This window comes from Anolis carolinensis, chromosome 2 (assembly GCF_035594765.1).
Source record: "Anolis carolinensis isolate JA03-04 chromosome 2, rAnoCar3.1.pri, whole genome shotgun sequence".
Classification (NCBI taxonomy): domain Eukaryota; kingdom Metazoa; phylum Chordata; class Lepidosauria; order Squamata; family Dactyloidae; genus Anolis; species Anolis carolinensis.
Window position 1 is genome coordinate 193,436,056 of NC_085842.1, and position 20,285 is coordinate 193,456,340.

The following is a 20,285-nucleotide window of genomic DNA, read 5'->3' on the forward strand; positions in this document are numbered from 1 at the left end:
ATCTTGCTGTTATCCCCTTCCTCATGGTTTTGAAATTTCCCCCTCTCTGAAAATGAGTGCATACAAATAGCGGATTTTGTTTTCTTGCTCTCTGCCAGGTTTGAAAGTATTGGCAGTGTCCCAATACTTCCAACTTTGAAAATGACATCTTAGAGAAGTTGCCCACATATCCTTTTTACTGGGCAGTGATTGAGAGAGGGAATTTCCAGGAATGGGGATCCCTTTCTTTTAGAGATGGCTCATGATTAGCAATGCCCAATAGTTCCTTTCTTAGATGATTACTTTTGGTTGCTGTGAAGAGCATGGTGACAAAAACCAGACATCGCAACAGAGGTTGGAAATGTCCCTTTTTTGGACTATGGCATCTAGAATCCCCAGCCAGTAGCTAATGAACTTGCTAGCTGCAGATTCCAGGAATTTTATTCCAAAAAGATAACTTTTCCAGGCCTTTTAAGGACTGCAAGCTGTTCTCTTATTGCCCATTCTAATTCTAGTTTCTCAGCTTTTAGTGGGATTAGGTGAAGCGTTTTCAGTTCTTCTGCATTTTTCATATCTGGAATTATTCTGTTGTTTTTAAATGGAAAACTCATCCATTCCTAAATCCTTATTCTTAGTCTCAGAGGCTGGGGGCTAGACCAAAAGTATAGTTATCCCCCTCCTGACAAGCTTTCCGTATGGCTTCAGCAGTGTACTTAAGTGGTGACATTTTGCTTTGAGCACCTGATTTAGAAATCCAATCTATCAATTTGGTTACAAGGAATGCCAAATATGCAACACAGAAGTTCATTGATCTCTTCTACACTCTTTTATTTTTTTTCAGGTACGTTTATCGTCTCTGTCCCTTTAACAGAGTGTCTCAGAAACCCAAGCACGGTGGCTCGGAGACCAGCCTTGGGTAAGAGGTTCAGCCACTCTCCATTAGTTCCAGAAACAAGGGTCTGTCTGGGGCCTGCACTACTCATGGTAACCAGAGGTGTGCCTGAGACCACACTGTGGGGTCTGCTGGCTGGCCTTTGGCCCTGACCCCTGTCTGTATTACCCATACTAAGTATTCTTACTTTAATGATGGATCATAATGTTTCCCCCTAACATCAGCTGGGATAAGAATGACCTTTCCCCATTAAAAAATGGGTAGGATCCCCCTGATATATCTGATTTCCTTAAAAAACCCTATGAAATGTAGCCCAATTATTTTGTCTTCTGCAAGCTCCAATGATGCAACCTCACTTGTGGAGTGAAAGCACCTTCCTTGATAGCCCCGAAATGATATATCCTGAAGGCATGAGGGAATGGGGTGGGACTGACCCCATTCTCCGGACTCCCAATTCCTGGGCCTCCAGAGCTGCCATGAGTCCCCTCACATTCTTTGCTTCCCTTCCAGCACGTGGGGTTCCTGGACTGGTCCTGAAGAGAACAAATTCAGTGTCATGAAATATGAACATGGAACGGGATGCTGGCAGGGCCCCAACCGATCCACCACTGTGAGTTCTCTGGGAGGGCTGGGTTAGACAGGTTTAAATTCAAAATTACTTCCTCTTGGGGACAGTGCCTTTTGTACTATAAGAAGTACTTAGATAATTTGTAGTCAGAACCAGATCCCAAGCAAGGAAGGGATGCATAGGAATCTGTAGTTCAACGCAACAGATTTACCTAGAGCAATGGAAATGCAAAGGCTGGTCAGCTAGTGGCTAGAATATTTTGTAAAGATCTGATGCTATAGTTGAGTTGAATAATGTTGCAGGTGTAGCTAGCGGGACGAAGGAACATGAGTATGGATGAGTGAGTTAATGTCCCTACACTTTTCATGCATGTAGCAAAGCAGATAGCATTCTCTGCTGCTGAACAGGACAGTCCTCCTCTTAGGAGATTGGTAGAGTTGTCTCCAGCTCTGTAATTCCGTGGCTGTCTTCTGTTCTGTTCGCATCATTTGTTTCCTCACAAGTGTGCTTTGAGTTGATAAGTGATGTCTTGAGAATTGTTAGCCACCATACCCGTATGAAAAAAATACATAGATCCAAGGTTTTATCTTCATTTTATTGCACTGGAGTGGGAAAAGGGTAGTCAGCACTTGAAAAACTAAATTTGTAACCTTTACATTCATTTTGACATGAAAAAGTAATGTGAAAGCAAACAAAGAAAACTCATTTTTGCTCTTTGCTCCTGGGAACCCCAAAGTTAAGAACCTTTGAACTAGTCCATAATAATAATAATAATAATAATAATAATAATAATAATAACAACAACAACAACAACAACAACAACAACAACAACAACAACAACAACAACAGGTAAAGGTAAAGACTTCCCCTGACATTAAGTCTAGCCGTGTCCAACCCTGGGGGTTGATGTTCATCTCCATTTCTAAGCCGAAGAGCCGGTGTTGTCCAAAGACACCTCCAAGGTCATGTGGCTGGCATGACTGCATGGAATGGCGTTACTTTCCCGCTGGAGCGGTACCTATTGATCTACTCCTATTTGCATGTTTTCGAACCGCTAATCTTTTGCTCAGCAAGTTCAGCAGCTCAGCAGTTTAACCCACTGCGCCATCAGGGGGCCTAATAATAGTAATAATAATAATAATAATAATAATAATAATAATAATAATAATAATAATAATAATTTAGTTGTAGACCACCCTATCTCCCCAAAGGGACTCAGGGCGGTTGTACATTTTCTGTACATCCTCTGTACAAGGAAGCTGTTTCCCCTCTCACAGCAATATTTCCTCAGAGAAAATGTACCTCAGCAATCATACTCACAAATGAAAGCTGTGTTTACCATTCAGTGACCAATAAGAAAACACAATATGCTAAATGCCAGATGGTGGTGAAAAACCATGTGGTATAATAGACATCTTTCATCACTTAGAGCAACAGCTTTCTTTAAAACAACAAAAGGTTATGATCTGTGTAGTTTCTTTGAGGTTTTTTGCTCAGTAGGTATCCTTGGCATAGTTACTTGAAAATAAAAAAATGATAATGGGAAGATAGGTTACTTTCCCCACTTAGCATTATCTCTTTCACTGGGCATTGTGAGGATGGTGTGGGAAGAAAAACATATATGCCATTAGGAGTTTCTTAAAGCAAGGTGGGCTACATATATATTGTTTAGCCAGGTCTGTTGGATCTTGCAGTAGACAATGACTCGGTTTTTAAGAATAGTCCCTGCGCTGGAATCCATGGGAAAACAAAAGCCACTATCCTGTTTTTTTCCCTTCCAAACAGGTGAAACTTTCATGTGGTAAGGAGACAGTGGTCACATCCACGACAGAGCCCAGCCGCTGTGAGTACTTGATGGAGTTTGTCACCCCAGCAGCCTGCCATGAGCCCAAAGACCTCAATCATGATGAACTCTGAGAGCAGGTGAGTCCACTAGCAACTCCTAGCACCTCTGCCCCCTCAGGGTGGGTCCTGCTAGCCATAGTGTGTGACCACACTTAAAATATTACCTACAGTTCCAAAAAGGGTTTTGGAAGGGTGAAAAATAAGAGGGCTACCAAAACAACCATGGGGGTGAAGCAACTCTTGTGGTTAAAATATTTGCACTGGGTTTTCTCCCTCTGCATTGGAAAACAAATCTCTTCCTCTATTATTGCTAGAGGGCAGGTCACACACTGAAGTTGAATAGTGGGACTGGTTCAGCAGAGGTAATATGGAAGTGTTTGTTCACATAGAACGTGGTTAAACTGTAAGATGTAATGATGACTGACAGTTTGCAAAACTTTTAAAGGTAATTGCACCATGTTCTTGGAGATTTGAGCTATCAATGGATCCCAGTCATGATGGATATTTATTCCCTCCAGTATCCCTCTGCCTATTATTTGCTGGGGGATCTGAGCGGAAGGATGCTTTTACTTTCATTTTTCCTGTCTGTGGGCTGATCATAGGCTTGTTTGTGAACAGTATGCTTTGGTCTTGCTCAACATGACTCTTCATAGACTCTTAACACCCATCTCCCTTCTATGAGGGATCTGGGGCAAGGAGTAGTGTGCCCTTAGCCGGAGGCTGCCAAAGTCTGAGCCATTTAAGTGTTGGCAATTCCCCATCTGCTTCTCAGATCCCGTTTCTGTGTCTTCAAAAAATGGCTAAGGGAGGTGCCAGTTTTGTTCCTGTGGCCAATTGTCCTGTTTGCCTATTTGTTCTTGTAGATGTGCAGAAGCCATTGCCAGTGGAGCCAGGCGCAGAATCCAAGACCGATGGCAGAACTCACCGCCTCTTCTGTCCCAGAACCCATCCTCATGGCCTTTCCATGTGGATCCTGGCATCCCTTTCCCACTGTTAGTGCTGCTTTGCCCCTGTGGACCTTGGGGCTTTTAAATTACTGGTTATTTTCCTTGGCAAGTCCTGCAGAATAACTCCCCCGCCCCCAGCCCACTCCCTCTTTCTCCTTCCTTGCTTTAGGACACTACCTGCCCAGATCATGCTCAGGACTGCGAAACTGCCTGGCCCTTCATATTGCAGCAGGGATCGGGGAGGCTGTCTTCAGCCTCACTGCTGTTTCTTTGTAAAGGAGAAGGGCTTCATTTTGTTCAACAGTGATGGAAAACGTTGAACCTGTTGACCTGAAGTGCTGTCTTCTGCTGGCCGTTTGTTTTGAGCCAGATTTCTCTCAGCCCAAGACTTTTCCCAGGTGGAGCAAGACACACGGAAGAAAAGAGCCTGTGCCCAGCTTGCTTCCTGTGCGGGCAGTCCCAGACTCTCTTTGTTTGGTTCTAATCTGATGTTTGCTGGTGAACTCTCATCAAAACAAACACACATCCCTTCCAATAAAGAAACATCTCTCAAGTCTCTGTCTCTGTGGCATGTAAAAGTGAGGAAAGGGGTTGCAGAATGTTTGTGGTTTCACAAAGTGTGGGGCACAGCATGGCCTCTTCAGGCCTGCTTCAACTAAGAGCAACTGGTATTGGCTGTATGCATATGTGTCCCCTCTCCCTCCTTCTTCCTCTCCTCCTCCCTGCCTCCCTCATCAGCATGCAGTAATTTCCTAGGAAAAGCCTGAGTGTGGGGATGAGATGATGATGGGTTTGAATCAACAGAACCTCTTTTTCTTCCTCTCTCCCTGCCCCCTCCTCTTTGGGGACCCGGGCCTCCCTAGCCTTGATAAGGGCTTGGAGGAGAGCAAAGCTGGTGTCTTTCACCTGCTCCCCTTGATTGCTGCCTGAAAACCCTTGCATTTCCATGACAAAAGGGGAGGCTCCTTCTCTTCCAGCCACCATTGTTTCCCATCTGAGCCTCTTTCCATAAAGAGGCCTGCTGCTGGCCTGGGGCTGCCCTGATAAAAAGGGTGATATGTGAATGTGGATTTAGAAAAGGCAAAGAAATCCAGTTGGCTTCTGTGAGATTATTCCCCCCTTTTCCACTTGGGTCTTTCCAGAGTGACAGAGGCACCTTCTGCTGGTGAAAATGGACATTAAAGTTGAAGCCTTTCCTCTTCTTTAGGTTTCAGTCAGTTATGTGTACATCTCCCCATAAAGCCTTTCCTTTGGTCAGAACATCTGATCAGTAAAAGGAGTAAGGAGAGAGTCTGTGTGCATTCTTGGGAGGGGATTGCGTAACATAATTTTTAATGTCATGAAAAGGGTAGGACTGAACTATCAGCCGAATGCATGCACATGCAAAGAAGGGACCGACGAGACTAGTGATTGCACTTCATAAGGAAAACATGCCTCATAATGGGGTGGTGTTTCTGTGGCAAAAGTTATGCCAAGTGCAGTGTCTTTCATCCCATGCCATGTCCAAAATCACCCACTTAACTGTATTTTGCCCATAAATGTAAATTGTAGCTATTAATCCTAGAAAAGCAAGTCAAGGACACAGGTTAAAGGATTCCCAACTTGTTCAGTAACTCCAACCTGACTGAGGACAATGTCTTGCCCTTTTATGGTTTAATAGAAGTGGAGTAAAAACAGGGCACTAAGTTTGCATGTCACTCTTTCAGTAGGTTTGATGAATAAACCAGAGTAAGTGGGCTATACAGGCAGTCTTCAAGTTATGCACAAGATAGGTTCTGTAGGTTTGTTCCTAGGTTGAATTTGTATGTAAGTTGTAATAGGTACATTTTAAGTGTACTTCCAGCCATATATAGAGGGAGAGAGAGACTGAAAGAGAGCTTTGAATAGTAGTGTTTGTTTTGCTGTCTGATAACTTTTTCAGGGGTAGATTTCTCTCACTTCCTATTGTTTCTGCAGTGGTGCAGTGGGTAAACCCTTGTGCCAGCTGAACTGATGACCTGAAGGTTGGGTTGCTGACCTGAAGGTTGCCAGTTCGAATCTGCGGGACAGGGTGAGCTCCCGTTTGTCAGCTCTAGCTTACAGGGACATGAGAGAAGCCTCCCAGCAGGATGGTAACACATCCAGGCATCCCCTGGGCAACGTCTCTGTAGATGACCAATTCTTTCACGACAGAAGCAACTTGCAGTATGTTTTCAAGTTGCTTAGGACATGATTTTTAAAAAACCCTGTTCTTTAACCATTTGTTTTTTGTAAGTCGAATGTTTGTAACTCTGGGTCTGTATTGTTAAGAGTGGATGAGCCTTTGTCTTCAAAACACTGGAGCGAGTAAATCTTTTAGTCTGATATAATTTGGGATGTGAAACCAGTTTAACACACACTGTCAGTAGGAAGGATGTTTGCAACAACATCACAAAGTGAATGAGATGTTTAGTTGCAAACGGGTCGTGATGAAGTATTCCGAAGATGCTCTGTATTGTAGAGTGGAAGGAGTACAGCTTTTGGAAACACTTTCCCCACTTTTTTATGGCAGAATTGTTTTTTCTCTTCCACACAACTGATAGACAAAACTCACATAAGATTCTGAACTTTTTTATTTTCTGGCATGAAAAGTACAAATAATTAAACAATTCCATGTAAAAGATTCATACAGCCGCCGTGCCTGAAATCCCAGTAATAAATAGTCTAAACTAAATGCAAAGTGTCATTTTTTTTCTTATTTTTACAGCAGTTTTTAAAACCCTTCCCACATCAACTGACTCTCATGATTTTATTTTTTGAATATTGTTTTTAAAAACTGTCCCAATACATACGTGTGAAGCTTAAAGAGCTCGGAGGGAGGGGGCAGGCACTTCAGGCCTGACGTCTTCTCCCTCGAGCCCCTCCATGCCCCTGACTAAATACATTGGTGGGGAGGGTGGAGGGCATGTAAAATGGTATTAGGAACTCGCCATTACAACAGACAGACAATTCTTTAAACCCTCTGCTCGCTTCCATGTTGCACCTGAGACCCGTCACTGTAAGCAAATTTTCTTAGCAAACAGTGGGGTCAGGTCAGAAGCCCCCTTGTTCTCGCTGGCTCTCTGGTGTCTGCCTTCAAAAGTATGCAGAATTCTCTCTTTCCCTCCCCACCCTCGATCCAACCCTGAATCAATCCACTTCACCTTTTTTTAAAATAGTAAACTCAAACTGGCACTTATTGCTACTTGAAAAAATATACTTGAGAAGAGGCTAGATTGCTGTGACCATTTTGGAATCAACAGATCACGAGAGAGAATTTTGTTTGCAACTAAATGCCCCGGTTGAGATGCAGGGAAGGGAGTCAGATGCAGTGTGGTTGCAGGATTAGGACTTAAGCAGGATCGGAACAGCCAGCGACAAGGCATTTTGACCAAACAAGTGGAACTAGAGGCAAAGCTCACCATTACACCTCGGTGCTCCAATATGCAGCTTCAGCTTGACTCCGTGGCTCCGTTTCAATATAGTTCGTTAAGCACAAAAGTTATTTCAAAGGCTGCATCGCCTACAAAGGCAGTCAAACTTTAGGTGTTTTTCTTATATTCCAAATAATAAACTATTATGGGGTTCCTTTCTTCTGATGTCCACAAGTATTTTCTGGGGTCTTTTGATCTTGTTCTGTCCTGCATTAATGCATTGGGATGGTATTGGGGAACTAGGTCTTGTTAAAAAGCGTGGTGCTGCTCTAAAGAATCAGGAGTTTTCTTATTGACCCTTAAACTTTGTTGTCATACAAAAGGCATTGTGAACTAATGGGGAGAGACCTAAATTAATGCAAGTGGCAGTTCTGAGGCTAGGTAACAACCCAAGCACATTGTTTATTCCTTCTGCTTATGTGATTGTTTTAGTCAATTGTTATGTTTTGTTTTTGTTTCTAATTCTTATAGCGTTTTATAGTGTTTTCAGTGTTTTATTGTACAATGTTTTATGCTGATTTTATATTGGAAACTGCCCTGAGTCCCTTTTGGGAGAGAGGGCGGTATACAAATAAACTTTTACTTACTTACTTACTTACTTTAAATGGGCACCAAAGCAAACCAAAAACAGCCTCACCGTTTCATAAATGAAGGCAGTTATGCTTGCAATGTCCCCAGATTCATACTAAAGATTTTTTGCACAAGCCTCATCTTCATTATGCATTGCTTGAAGTTTCAGATCTATCTAATATATTACTGAAGTATTTTAACCAAAATAAGTAATACAGTAGAGTCTCACTTATCCAACATAAACGGGCCGGCAGAATGTTGGATAAGTGAATATGTTGGATAATAAGGAGGCATTAAGGAAAAGCCTATTAAACATCAAATTAGGTTATGATTTTAAAAATTAAGCACCAAATCATCATGTTAGACAACAAATTTGGCAGAAAATGTAGTTCAATATGCAGTAATGCTATGTAGTAATTACTGTATTTATGAATTTAGCACCAAAATATCACGATATATTGAAAACATTGACTACAAAAATGCGTTGGATAATCCAGAACGTTGGATAAGCGAGTGTTGGATAAGTGAGACTCTACTGTATGTCCACGACTGATTGAAAAATCAAGATGTTGATGCTTCTTTTGGTTAAATACATATTTTGGGGAGAAATAATGTCTGAAAAAATGCTGCTGCTTAAAACGTAGTTGCATACTATATGATAGCGCATCCATGCCTTTGTATGAATGTACACGAGAAATGCCAATTCCCTCGTTACTGTCTAGATCAGGGGTCCTCAAACATTTTTGGTAGTGGGCCGGTTCATGGTCCCTCAGATTGTTGGGGGCCCGGACTATGATGAAATAGCCCAAAATTAGGATTGTTGTTGTGTGCCTTCCAAGTCATTTCAGACTTAGGTGAACTCTTAGTCTAAGTTTAGGACAGGGGGCAGGTCCATCCCAGTGCATTTTGCTTTGGTCAGACCTCACCTGGAATCACACTATGTCCAGTTCTGAATTACAATTCAAAAAGGATCGTGACAAGCTGGAACGTGTCCAGAGAAGTGACCAAAACGATCAGAGGTTTCGAAACCAAGCCCTATGAGGAGCAGCTTAGGGAGCTGGGCATGTTTAGCTTGAAGAAGAGAAGGCTGGGAGGAGACATGATAGACATGTTTAAATGTATGAAGGGATGTCATGCTGAGGAGGGGGCAATGTTGTTTTCTGCTGCTCTAGAGACTATGACATAGAACAATGGATTCAAAGTGCAGGAAAAGAGAAGCAGCACACACTGTGACCAGCTCTTAATGGTTCTCTCCAGGAAGCCTGGAGAGGAACATCTCAGATCTTTATGATTCAATAGGCACTTGGCCTTGAACAATGCAATTCTAGCTAGATTCAGTGGTCTTAATTCTGGGGAAACAGTTATACAGCTTAATCCTATAGTTCAGCTAGATTATTTCCAGTAGTCATGATCTTTTTTTAAAATTCACAATCTTTGTAGAGCGTCAAAAAAAACCTACATCTCCCCAGAGCTTCATTTTATAACTACACAAGCACACTTCCAGCTCCAGGATCCCCCTTCTGGGCCTAATAAAAGGTAAAGGTTTCCCCTGACGTTAAGTCCAGTCATGTCTGACTCTGGGGGTTGGTGCTCATCTCCATTTCTAAGCCGAAGAGCCGGCATTGTCCGTAGACACCTCCAAGGTCATGTGACTGCATGGAGTGCCGTTACCTTCCCGCTGGAGCAGTACCTATTGATCTACTCACATTGGAATGTTTTCGAACTAGGTTGGCAGGAGCTGCTCCCGGGGTTTGAACCTGGGACCTTTCGGTCTCCAGCTCAGTGCTTTAACGCACTTCGCCATATGTACACTCAAAAGGTGTGTCCCCCTTGGCAACGTCTCTGTTATCTCACAACAGAAGTGACGTGTAGTTTGTTCTCATGTCACTTCTGACACAATTAAAAAAAACCAAGGATCTTTTGAGATCACAAGACTCTTCAGAAAAAGTATTTAATCAATAGATGTTGTCTTAGCATCGTATTACCTTGCTGTTTAAATTTTAGAAACCATGTTTTCAAATGTGGTAGTGCTAACATTATTTACCAAATAGTCTCAGGATTTATCAACCAATGTGCTTTTTAAAAACATTGCCTAATTTCAATTTCCTTTTTTGCTGTTTTCCGCTTCGTTTTCTGATATGACTTAGGATAGAGTGGTTTTTCTTCTTTTCCATTTTTGGCGTCGGGAATATATGCATATTTGAAATGGGTCCCTTGTGCTTAAGGATTTCCATGAACTGGAGCCAGAGAGGGTCAAAAATGTCCTTTATGCCAACAAGTTTCAGCCACCTGTGGTGCTTGCTTAAAATATTTAAAACCAAAAAAGCAAATTGTTACTGAAATTATTTTTGTAACATGTGGGAGGGATGCTGAGTGGCAGCATGTGAAGGGCAGAGGGTACAAAACACAAGAATAAATAGAGAAAATGACAAGCTACATGTTCCCCTCCCGCCCTCCCCTTACCTTTTAATTAGGATGAAGACTCAAATGTGTTTTTTCCCCAACAAGACAAAAGTAGATGATGTAACATCAAACCTCACAAACAAACTCGCCTATCAAGATTTTGTTCTATATGCCACATTTGTAGGTTGCTTTAAAAAGTTTTACTTCTGTGCACTTTGCCCTGTTGGAGAGCCTGTCATTTAAGCTTTTATTGTTATTATTGTATCAATTTTTGTTTGCTATTTAATAAATAAATTAGGAATAATCACTTCTCAGCAAATTAAAGATATTTCCCTTTTAACTTGCAACTCTGATGAGAACATAAATATACACAAATGTACTCTTACAAGGCAGTAATAAATATTTAAGTTAACAATAAGTTAAAACTACAAGAAGCTAAAATTCGCAAAAAGATACAAGAGTTAATGGTGCCAGTTTTTTTGTTTTTTTTCTCATTTTATCGCAAACAGAAGCTGCCACAGACTCTTACAAAACACAAGTGAACACATTTATTGTCAAAAAATCAAGAAATCCTAAACTAATTTCTAAATCATTAAACAATTAAAACTCGAACTAATGCTAAAATGTTTAATTATCATTAAGTTCGTCTTTTAAATGTTGTTCATTTTGTCTTCCATTTTTGCTTTTGAGAGCAAAAGAAAATAACATCCCTTGCTCAACGTGCCAACGATGACTTCGTTGTTTTCAGCAAACCAAAAATAAATAAATAAATAAATAAAGAATGGAAAATAGCGGATGTGCATTTTCAGGATGTGATTTGTGAACAAAGGAGATGCCTCGGGAAAGGCAGTAGCAATGGCGTCTCCTTTCAGAGTTAGTTTTTTTAAGAGGAACTTCCCTCCTCCTGCCCTTCGAAGTGCGGGGAGAGGAAGCAAGAAAGAAACATGGACATATGGATGTCAGTGTAGTACAACTCTCACACACAGATTTATCCCACTTCAAGGTTCCTTTCTGAAGGGAGACGGCCATAAACTCAAATAAATTAAATAAATACTTATTTTTCTTTCTTTTTTTTTTCAACAAAAAAGCAGCAGCCCTACAGAGCAAACTTTTGACATTTGAAGAGTTCTTCTGGACTCTTTTGGCTTACATTTGAGAACATGGGTGATACCTATGCAGAAATGGCTAAAACTCCGAAAGGTATTTGGCATTTATGGCTGCCAGATGGGTGAAATCATGACCAGATTTTTTTCTTCCTATTCTCTTCCTCCCCCCTATCCCAAGTCTCTTGCTTTTAAGTGAAAGGAGCAAACAAGAAGCTGGCCCATGTTAAGGAGAAATTGTCCCAAGTGAAATGTTTGGCCTGCAACTCTTTCTCTCTCTCCAATACTCGCACACACAAACACACACACACAGAGGGAGCCCTGCAAACCAGGAATGAATGCTCTCTTGACCCAAGAAAGATCTCTTGCTTAAACGCTGAAAGCCCACCTTGACCAAGAGCCTCATGTCTGTGCCCCCAAACCAGCCAACCACCCCCACAAGCACACTTCCTACATCATGCAAGATCTCCCTCCACAGGCATTTGAGTCCCATTGTTCAGAAAAGGCAACATAGCTGGGAGAAGACTTGGTGTCCAGACCTGTCAAGAAGGCTTTCCCTGAGCTCCAGCCCAAGGCTGATGTGACAACGGCCAGCAGCAAGTGCTTTCAGTGAAATAGAAATTTCCCTCACACATAGAAGATCCATTTGGTTGAAGATGGGGCTAATTCTGCATTTCCACTTGCTCACATGTTTACAATAATTATTGGACAGAGATAGGGTCAAGAATGGCCTGGTGGACACAGAATGAATGGCTGGGTGGAGGCCCTGCAAGGCTGGGTCAGCCTCTGAAAAGACAGAGCAGCTCCCCTTCCTCCATTGCTGCCATGGTGTTTGGTTCAGGTGATGTTCAAGCCAGGGCTCTGCTTGTTGCTGGAGCTGTAACTCAGTCATTCGTCACAGAGGGTCTGGATCCCTTTAAGAAAACCTCTTTTAAAGTTTGTTCGATATGGTTTTACATACACAAATATACATATTATAATCAAGAGACATGAACCCTTCCTACCCGCTGCTTTCGTAGACAACCCTGAGCAGCAAGCAGATCCCAGCGTTGCTTCGGGAGCTTCATACGCAACTGACGGTGAAAGTGGTGGTGATTTTAAGGAAGTTTCTTGATTGTGAGAGTGAAAAAGGGCCCACAGAACTGGAATGCGCTGCTGTCACAGACTAAAGTGCACCCCTGTCTGATGGCATCCCGGAAGTGTAAAGATACAGTTGTCCTATTACTAACTAATATACAGAATAAAACAATGGTAACAAACAAATTATAATCTTTACAGGCGCATGAGTAATACACAAATACAAACTGTTTACAGCATTACATCAAACATTATATTCATGTTTGTATGTTTTTTCAGTAACAGATAAGTATGTTCAATAACTGAGTACAACACTTTAAATTCCAGTATTGTCCCACGTAGATAAACGTCTTAGAAATGCATGGTCAAAGGAATAAACAACTGTATATTGTGGTTCACACTTTAGATAAATTTATCATAGTCCCATGTAAGTTAATGTTTTGGAATGTATTTGTGTATTACTCATGCGCCTGTAAGGATTATAATTTGTTTGTTACCATTGTTTTATTCTGTATATTAGTTAGTAATAGGACAACTGTATCTTTACACGTATTATAGATTTCTGTGTACTTTAGGGCCTCCCGGAAGTGCCTTCCACAATGGGTACTGTTTCCCCATCTCTCCCCGAATGCCCATGCCCATGCTCACACACACCTACACCAAGGCGGACTGCAATGTGAGCAGGTACCACAGGAGGGCACAAGCCCTTCACTTAGAACAATGGTTCTCAAACTGGGGTCCTCAAATGTTTTTGGCCTTCAACTCCCAGAAATCGTAACAGAGCCTCCGGTGGCCTAGGGGATAAAAGCCTAGTGACTTGAAGGTTGGGTTGCTGACCTGAAAGCTGCCAGGTTCGAATCCCACCCGGGGAGAGTGTGGATGAGCTCCCTCTATCAGCTCCAGCTCCATGTGGGGACATGAGAGAAGCCTCCCACAAGGATGGAAAAAAACATCAAAAAACATCCGGGCGTCCCCTGGGCAACGTCCTTGCAGACGGCCAATTCTCTCACTCCAGAATAAACTCTGGTTGCTCCTGACACGAAAAAAAAAAGTAACAGCTAGTAAACTGGCTGGGATTTCTGGGAGTTGTAAGCCAAAAACATCTGGGGACTCCAGGCTGAGAACAGCTGACTTAGAATCTATAGAGGGAGAGTCATGCTGATCAGAAGATGTCAGCAGACAAGAAGTGTGTCTTTGGCAAGGATCTAGAAAGGAGGTCCAAGGAGTCCACCTTCCTATGAGATGGGCACAAGGAAAGCACACTGGCTTACACTGAAACTACTGGCCGAAGCGGGAGTGCGGACATCTCAAAAGACAGGAAGATTATTGCTGCCAAATTCGAGGAAAAGAGAAACCCCCTGAGAGAAATCTTAAAGCATGGGAATGGCAAGGCCTCCCTGGGGTCCGGTGTGTTCCTCAACTGCCTCACGGCACAGACATGAAGTCTGAGCCCTCCCTCTCAAGCCCTGCACTTCCAAGAGCTTCTGCTGGACAGTAATAAATACCTGCAGCTGTGAGAGGGTCCAAACTGGAAATGTGCAGGGCTGCTTGCAGAGATTACTAGCACTTGGCGGGGCGGGGGGGGGGGGGGCATAATTTCTTAGGGGATGTTCTTCCAAATACACAAGAGGCTCTGAATATAGCACAATGATGGAGGGTGAGAATTTCTGCCATTTCACTGCTGGGGTGCCTGCTCCATCTGGAGCCATGGAGGGGAATTTAGTCATCCAGATGAGGAGTTTATTAGGAACAGAAATTAATGTTGATGATCAAGCAAAGCTAATGGGTCCAGTCCCATTCAGGCAACCACTTTTGTTAACGTCGCCCTTCCTTCCCTTCCCTTCTCCATGCTAATGGCAATTGCCAGTTGCAAGATTTTCTCCCAAATAACTGGGGGTGGGAGAGCTAATAGTTTGGTTAGACAAGCCTGCCTGGAAAGGACAAGTGACAAATGTCTGGAAAGGACAAGTGACAAATGTCCACTTTGGGGCCGTGCAAACTGTGTGGGAAAGAAAGGGCCTCCCTAAAAACTGCCCACTCTGTGTTGTCCCAAAGCAGACTGACTCACGCTACTATGCTTCTCATAAGGACCACCTTAGGCCTTTTGTGAGAGCACCATCAGCTTTCCCAACCTCCATCTGCAAACTCCCTGGACCAGTTTTCCTATTCCTCTATTACACCTCAGTCCAGATCTCTCCTTGGCCTCTACCTGAGGACGGCTGGATCCAAAATGCAAAGCTAAGAGACACACTTCCAATTTTTCAAATTCCCATAGTTTAGGATGATACTATGTAATAGTGATAGCTCTGTAAATAACTAACAGAATCACTGCGTCTTCTTTGCAAGTATTTTCTGAATGCAATCTAGAGTGAAATGCCAATAAAACTACGCTAAATGTATAGCACAGGAACCTCTCCAATCTTTTATTTATGATGAGAGACAGATACTGCAGGCTGTCCTGTTCTCAGCACTTCCAGGACTTCATCTTCTAAGATTAGCCTTGGGATTCCTCAAGTGTTCAGATAACACTGCTAGAGGGATTCTGGGTTAATTTTGCTTTCCGATCTGCAATAGAACTTTTCCAAATAAACTCTCAGAGTTCTGGGAATTCGGGGACTTGCAGTTAAAACAAGCATGCCTTTTGAGCCATGGTCCTCAGCAACAGCAAAAGTTGCTCTTGCACCTATGTTGTTTGCACCTATGCCACTGTTAATGGCCAGCCCATATGTCACTGGTCTCTGCAGCGGGGAAAGCCTCTCCAAGAGTCATCCAAAAGGACTCTGTGTTAGAGGATTGGTGCATCATCATCACCCGTCCCCAGGCAGCAGGAAGGGTTTCCATCTAAAGCAAACCCATTTGCAGAAACCAGTTGGGCTTTGCCCTCCAGATATTGTTGGGCATCAATTCCCTTCAACTCTCATCATGGCTTTGCAGGAGAGGCCCGATGGAAGTTGCAACTCAACATCTGAAGGGCCACAAGTTTTTCAACTCTGGTGTATTGGTTTGGAGTGTTTTATAGATTTTATTGAACAGTTTACTGATAATGCTGCCTTTTGTTTTTAAATCATCCTACAGAAATGGATATGAGTGAAACTAAGACTAATATTAAACGCATAACCTTAAATTATTATTATTTTTTTAAACCCTCGGTTTTCTATTCTTTTGGCAGGAGGGGAAAAGCAGAGTAGTGTTGAAAAATGCGTTGTTACAATTCCCTGTCCCCAACACACAAATGCCCCAGTGAAGGGGAGAAAGAAAGAATGTTTAAAAAAAGGGAGCAAGAAGTAATCTTGAAAGCAATTTGCTTGCTTCCTTGATGGATCAGGAAGGGAATCATCTGAAATCATTAGGATCTGAGGCACTAAGTTCTGTTTCTTGCAGAAGAATCTTCAGGTCTTTCCAGGCAACTGAGGTTTTATTTTCCCTAGGATGTTACTTAAAACATACAATTGGTGCTAGATTTTTCCACAATACTTCTGTTGGGAGGGAAAGGCAGGGTCTCCTTCCCCATCTATTGATTCTTGGGATACTTGTGGAGCGTGGATTGGGGAGTGTTACAGCCGGCCCAAGGCATCACAAGGCATCCTTTTGCATTAGCTACCATACAACTCGAGGGCTGTTGGTTTTAAATTGTCCCTCTTAAAAAGCAAGCTCATCACCTCGTCTCTCCATTGCCATGTCAATTTCTGAACTTGGGTGGAAGGGACAAGGGGAAGGCTCAGGTTTTAGGAAGGACAGGACAGGTTGCTTACCTGTAACCGATTCCTCGAGTGGTCATCTGTAAAATCACACAAATGGGTTATTCTGAGCAGGGGCAGAATAACCCATTGTGTGATTCTACGGCCCCATCTACACTGCCATTATAATGCAGATTGAACTGCACTATATGGTCAGTGTAGATTCATATAATGTTAAACTGGATTATATGGGCTGGCCTGTGGCACAGGCTGTTGAGCAACCAGCTGCAACAAACCACCCTGACCAAGAGGTCATGAGTTCGAGGCCAGCTCGGAGCCCCGTGTTTGTCTTGTCTTTGTTCTATGTTAAGGCATTGAATGTTTGCCTTATATGTGTAATGTGATCTGCCCTGAGTCCCCTTTGGGGTGAGAAGGGCGGAATATAAATACTGTAAATAAATAAATATATGAGTCTTCACCGGCCATATAATAAATGGCAGTGTAGATGGGGCCACAGAGACCATGAAGAAGGACCTTAACAGGAACAGTACAATGGCTATCCCTCTCCCAAAGCAAGGCCTGCAGCAAGACTAACACCCCCAAGGACAATTCATTCATTACATTGGGACTCTGGGTTACACTCTTCTGTTACTCATATGTAGCCCTATCTGTAAAAGATGACTGGCTGTTTTTCCATTGTCCAGAAAGGGCTTTGGAAAGCAGCCATTGGGGTATGCGCAGCAGGAGTGGTCTGGCATGCCATCTTTTTCTCCCTTTGAATCTCTTTATTGTGAGTGTGTGTGAAGTTCAAGAATCCCAGTAAAAATTTCCAACAAGGTCTCTTTTCCTTTTTTATAAAAATAGATTTTTGTAAAATCTTTTAATTTTTTTGTTGGTTTTTTTTTTCTATTTCAGCATTTTTCTCCTTTGTTCGGTCATTTGATCTAACTTTGAAAAAGAAAAAGGAAGACCCCACCCATCAGCCCAACCCCACTCCAGTATCTTCCCCTTCCACCTTTCTAGCTCACTGGATAGTCAACAAAGACAGCTCTGGGGTTGCGTCCCTCCTCTGACTCTCTTTCAGATGGCCCCATGCTTGGTCCTACATATTCTTCATTAAACATTTCTTTAGGAGCAAGAAAAGAACGGGAAGGAACACTTGAATTTGGAGGGACAGCAAAAAAAAAAGAAGAAGAGTTTTAGTTATACCACCATCTAACTCTCAAATAGTGACTAAGTCCACATATCTGATCCCAAAGAAGCTGATTCAGCCAATCCACACAAAGACTGGCTAAAACCCACATTAACTCAAGGCATCTTGGACTCTGCACCAAATCCCCAACCTCCTTGTTCGGTATCACCATGGCCCACGCTCAAAGAAGTTAGCAATTGATCAGATCTGGTTTAAATTTTTACAAAATATCGCTGGGAAAAAGCAGGGACTCAGCTTCTCCCAGGGAATGAGGCTTCTCTTGGGACAAGCAAGAAGGACCCAAATTTAGGACATAAGGGCTGGCTAATTATTCAAATACAACATCATTCCAATCCAGGGCCAGGCAAAGTGGTGGGATTAACAACCAATATCGCTAACATTCAGACCAAGGGATGAGATGAGAGCATTTCCCCCCACCACATTTGTCCTGTGTTGCATTCAAGGAGAACAAAGGTGGTGAGCTGGATTGGTTATAAATCCTCCTCCTAGGCTAGCTCAGAATATATGACATTCTTTGATTTGTTGACCCAAATTTGTTGATTTGGGGTGTGTGTGTTTCTATCACACCTTACAGAGACTAGTATGGATCCTCCAGGGTGAGAAAACCTGCCCACCAAAAGAGCAATAGAGAGGTCAGAATTCACAAGGTGAAAGAAGTTATGGACAACTGGGGAAAGCTTCTGACTTTGGGTAGATAAAGGAAAAGTCTAAAATGGGAGGGGGGAGGGACAGGGGTTGGGGGGCACCAAGCATATAAACAGAGAGGTGTCCTATTCTGGGCAGATGTCTCCCCTGCCACGTTGCCAGAGCAAGGTTTGATTTTCAAAAAGTGGCGGACATGTTGCTGCATCCGTGTTCCCCGCTGGGCTTTCGGGCAGAGGGGAGAAGGAAGGGGAGGAGCCTCCTGCTTCCCAGAGAAGATCACGGTGTCTGGCGGTTTAATATTCTGCAACAATTGAGTCAATGAACATTTCCGTTCTTATGGTGAGTTGGGGAAGAGGGCTGGTGGATCCAGCACACTTGACGCTCCCCCCTCCCCCCCTCTCTCTTGCTCATTCGCTCACTCATGCCTTGTGTTGCTTACTGGTCTTGAAGGAAACCTGGAGGATTCGGTCACCCAGTCGGTAGCCATTGAGGCTGGCGATGGCCATGGCTGCTTCGTCGTAGTTGGTCATGGTGACAAAGCCAAAGCCCTTGCACTTGTTGGTGGTGAAATCGCGGATCACTTTGACGTTGGTGACGGCCCCGAAAGGCCCAAAGAGCTGCCACAGGACACTCTCGTCTGCCTCGGGGGAGAGGTTGTACACAAAGATGCACCAGCCAGCACTGGAGGCCCCTGTCAGGTTGACTCCCGCCAGACTGGTCATGCTGTCGATCGTGATGGGAGAGAACCTGGAGATCAAGGAGAGAGGACTACTTTGGGTGTAAGGCTGGCATTCCACCAGCATGAGCTCAATGTATCATCAACAGGCTAGGAAGAGAGTGTCTACTACCTAGAGAATGCGAAAGATACAAGAAGTTCACCCCACCAAATCTCAGTTACAAAAGGCAGGAGGAAAAGGACTTGGGCCACTAAGGCAGCTTCGACCAATTACTTTTACGGCTAGCAGAAATGTGTGATATTTGAGGTCAAACCCAATGTATGCTCCCACCTGGGTAACTTCCCCCACTTCTCAAAGTAAATCAAGGGGGGGGAGTGACATTTTATCCCACACTCCTTCAGAGATTATCTTGACTAGACTGGGCTCTTCCTCAATTTGGTTCCACCTGCAAGTATGCTGGAGATCTCCCATCAGCTTTCATAGCTCTAGTAGCTACATAAACACATCTGTAAAATGCAAGGAGAATGTTGCTAATGCAGAGAGTTGTGACTTTCCTGTTCAAGAACAAGATTATCACACAAGCGTGGAAATTAGAATCAAATGGAGAATTTGCCACCATGCGAATCTTAGTTTCCACAAAATACCAAGTTAAAAACCTAGTGTTAACAAAAAATATATATGGGTGATTCTAATTAAAGGTCAGAGCTTGCTATGATATTGATTGGAAACATATCTACTATACACATTCCTCTCTCTTCCTCCTCCTCCTCCTCCCAGTTACCATTCTCAAGCATGCTGCTGATGACACTTGCAGGCCAATTTCTTTCTCCCCTGTGCTCTGTGGGGCCCCACCTGTGCTTTTAAAAATCTAATTTATTTTTCTAAAAAAATATCAAAATTCAAATAATTTGGATTGCTAGCCTGGTTCACACAAACCACAGTGGGTATGGTAGTTTTTATTCTTGGACTCAGATGCGTTGAATTTGTGGCTGAACAAATCACATTTGCTTGCTGATGCCACCACACTTTCCACATATTAGTTGGAAATTGTGCTAATGTTGACTTGTTCAGATTACTTTTTCAGCTTCAAGCCAGGTATTGTAAGGTATCAGCTGCTATATGAAGGTTTTCACATACATGTTATTTTACGTATCTATCCTATGCATGATTACAAGGGAGTGAACCCCATTGTCCTCAATGCTATTCTATCATGAGGAACTGAATCTAGAAAAGGAGAGAGAACCTGGGAATCTTTTCA

At 42.9% G+C, this 20,285-nt stretch overlaps 2 protein-coding genes across 10 annotated transcripts in view; one reads left to right on the plus strand and one right to left on the minus strand.

Annotated features, from left to right (window-relative positions):
* prkcsh (PRKCSH beta subunit of glucosidase II) overlaps positions 1-4,784 on the plus strand; it is a 49,403-nt gene extending 44,619 nt beyond the window's left edge. The window contains exons 15-18 of the mRNA XM_062974121.1: positions 821-895; positions 1,382-1,481; positions 3,225-3,362; positions 4,148-4,784. Coding sequence (XP_062830191.1) covers positions 821-895; positions 1,382-1,481; positions 3,225-3,356 — 307 coding nt within the window. The 3' untranslated portion in view covers positions 3,357-3,362; positions 4,148-4,784. The remainder of the gene's footprint in view (positions 1-820; positions 896-1,381; positions 1,482-3,224; positions 3,363-4,147) is intronic.
* A 2,020-nt stretch (positions 4,785-6,804) lies between these two features.
* elavl3 (ELAV like RNA binding protein 3) overlaps positions 6,805-20,285 on the minus strand; it is a 125,400-nt gene continuing 111,919 nt past the window's right edge. For 7 of the 9 annotated variants that reach the window (XM_062974130.1, XM_008103766.2, XM_008103759.2 and 4 more), the window contains 2 exons: positions 18,790-19,118; positions 6,805-12,652 (listed from right to left, as the gene is read on the minus strand). In XM_062974130.1, coding sequence (XP_062830200.1) covers positions 12,627-12,652; positions 18,790-19,118 — 355 coding nt within the window. In that variant the 3' untranslated portion in view covers positions 6,805-12,626. The remainder of the gene's footprint in view (positions 12,653-18,789; positions 19,119-20,285) is intronic. The other 2 variants (XM_008103764.2, XM_062974129.1) reach the window with 1 other exon arrangement.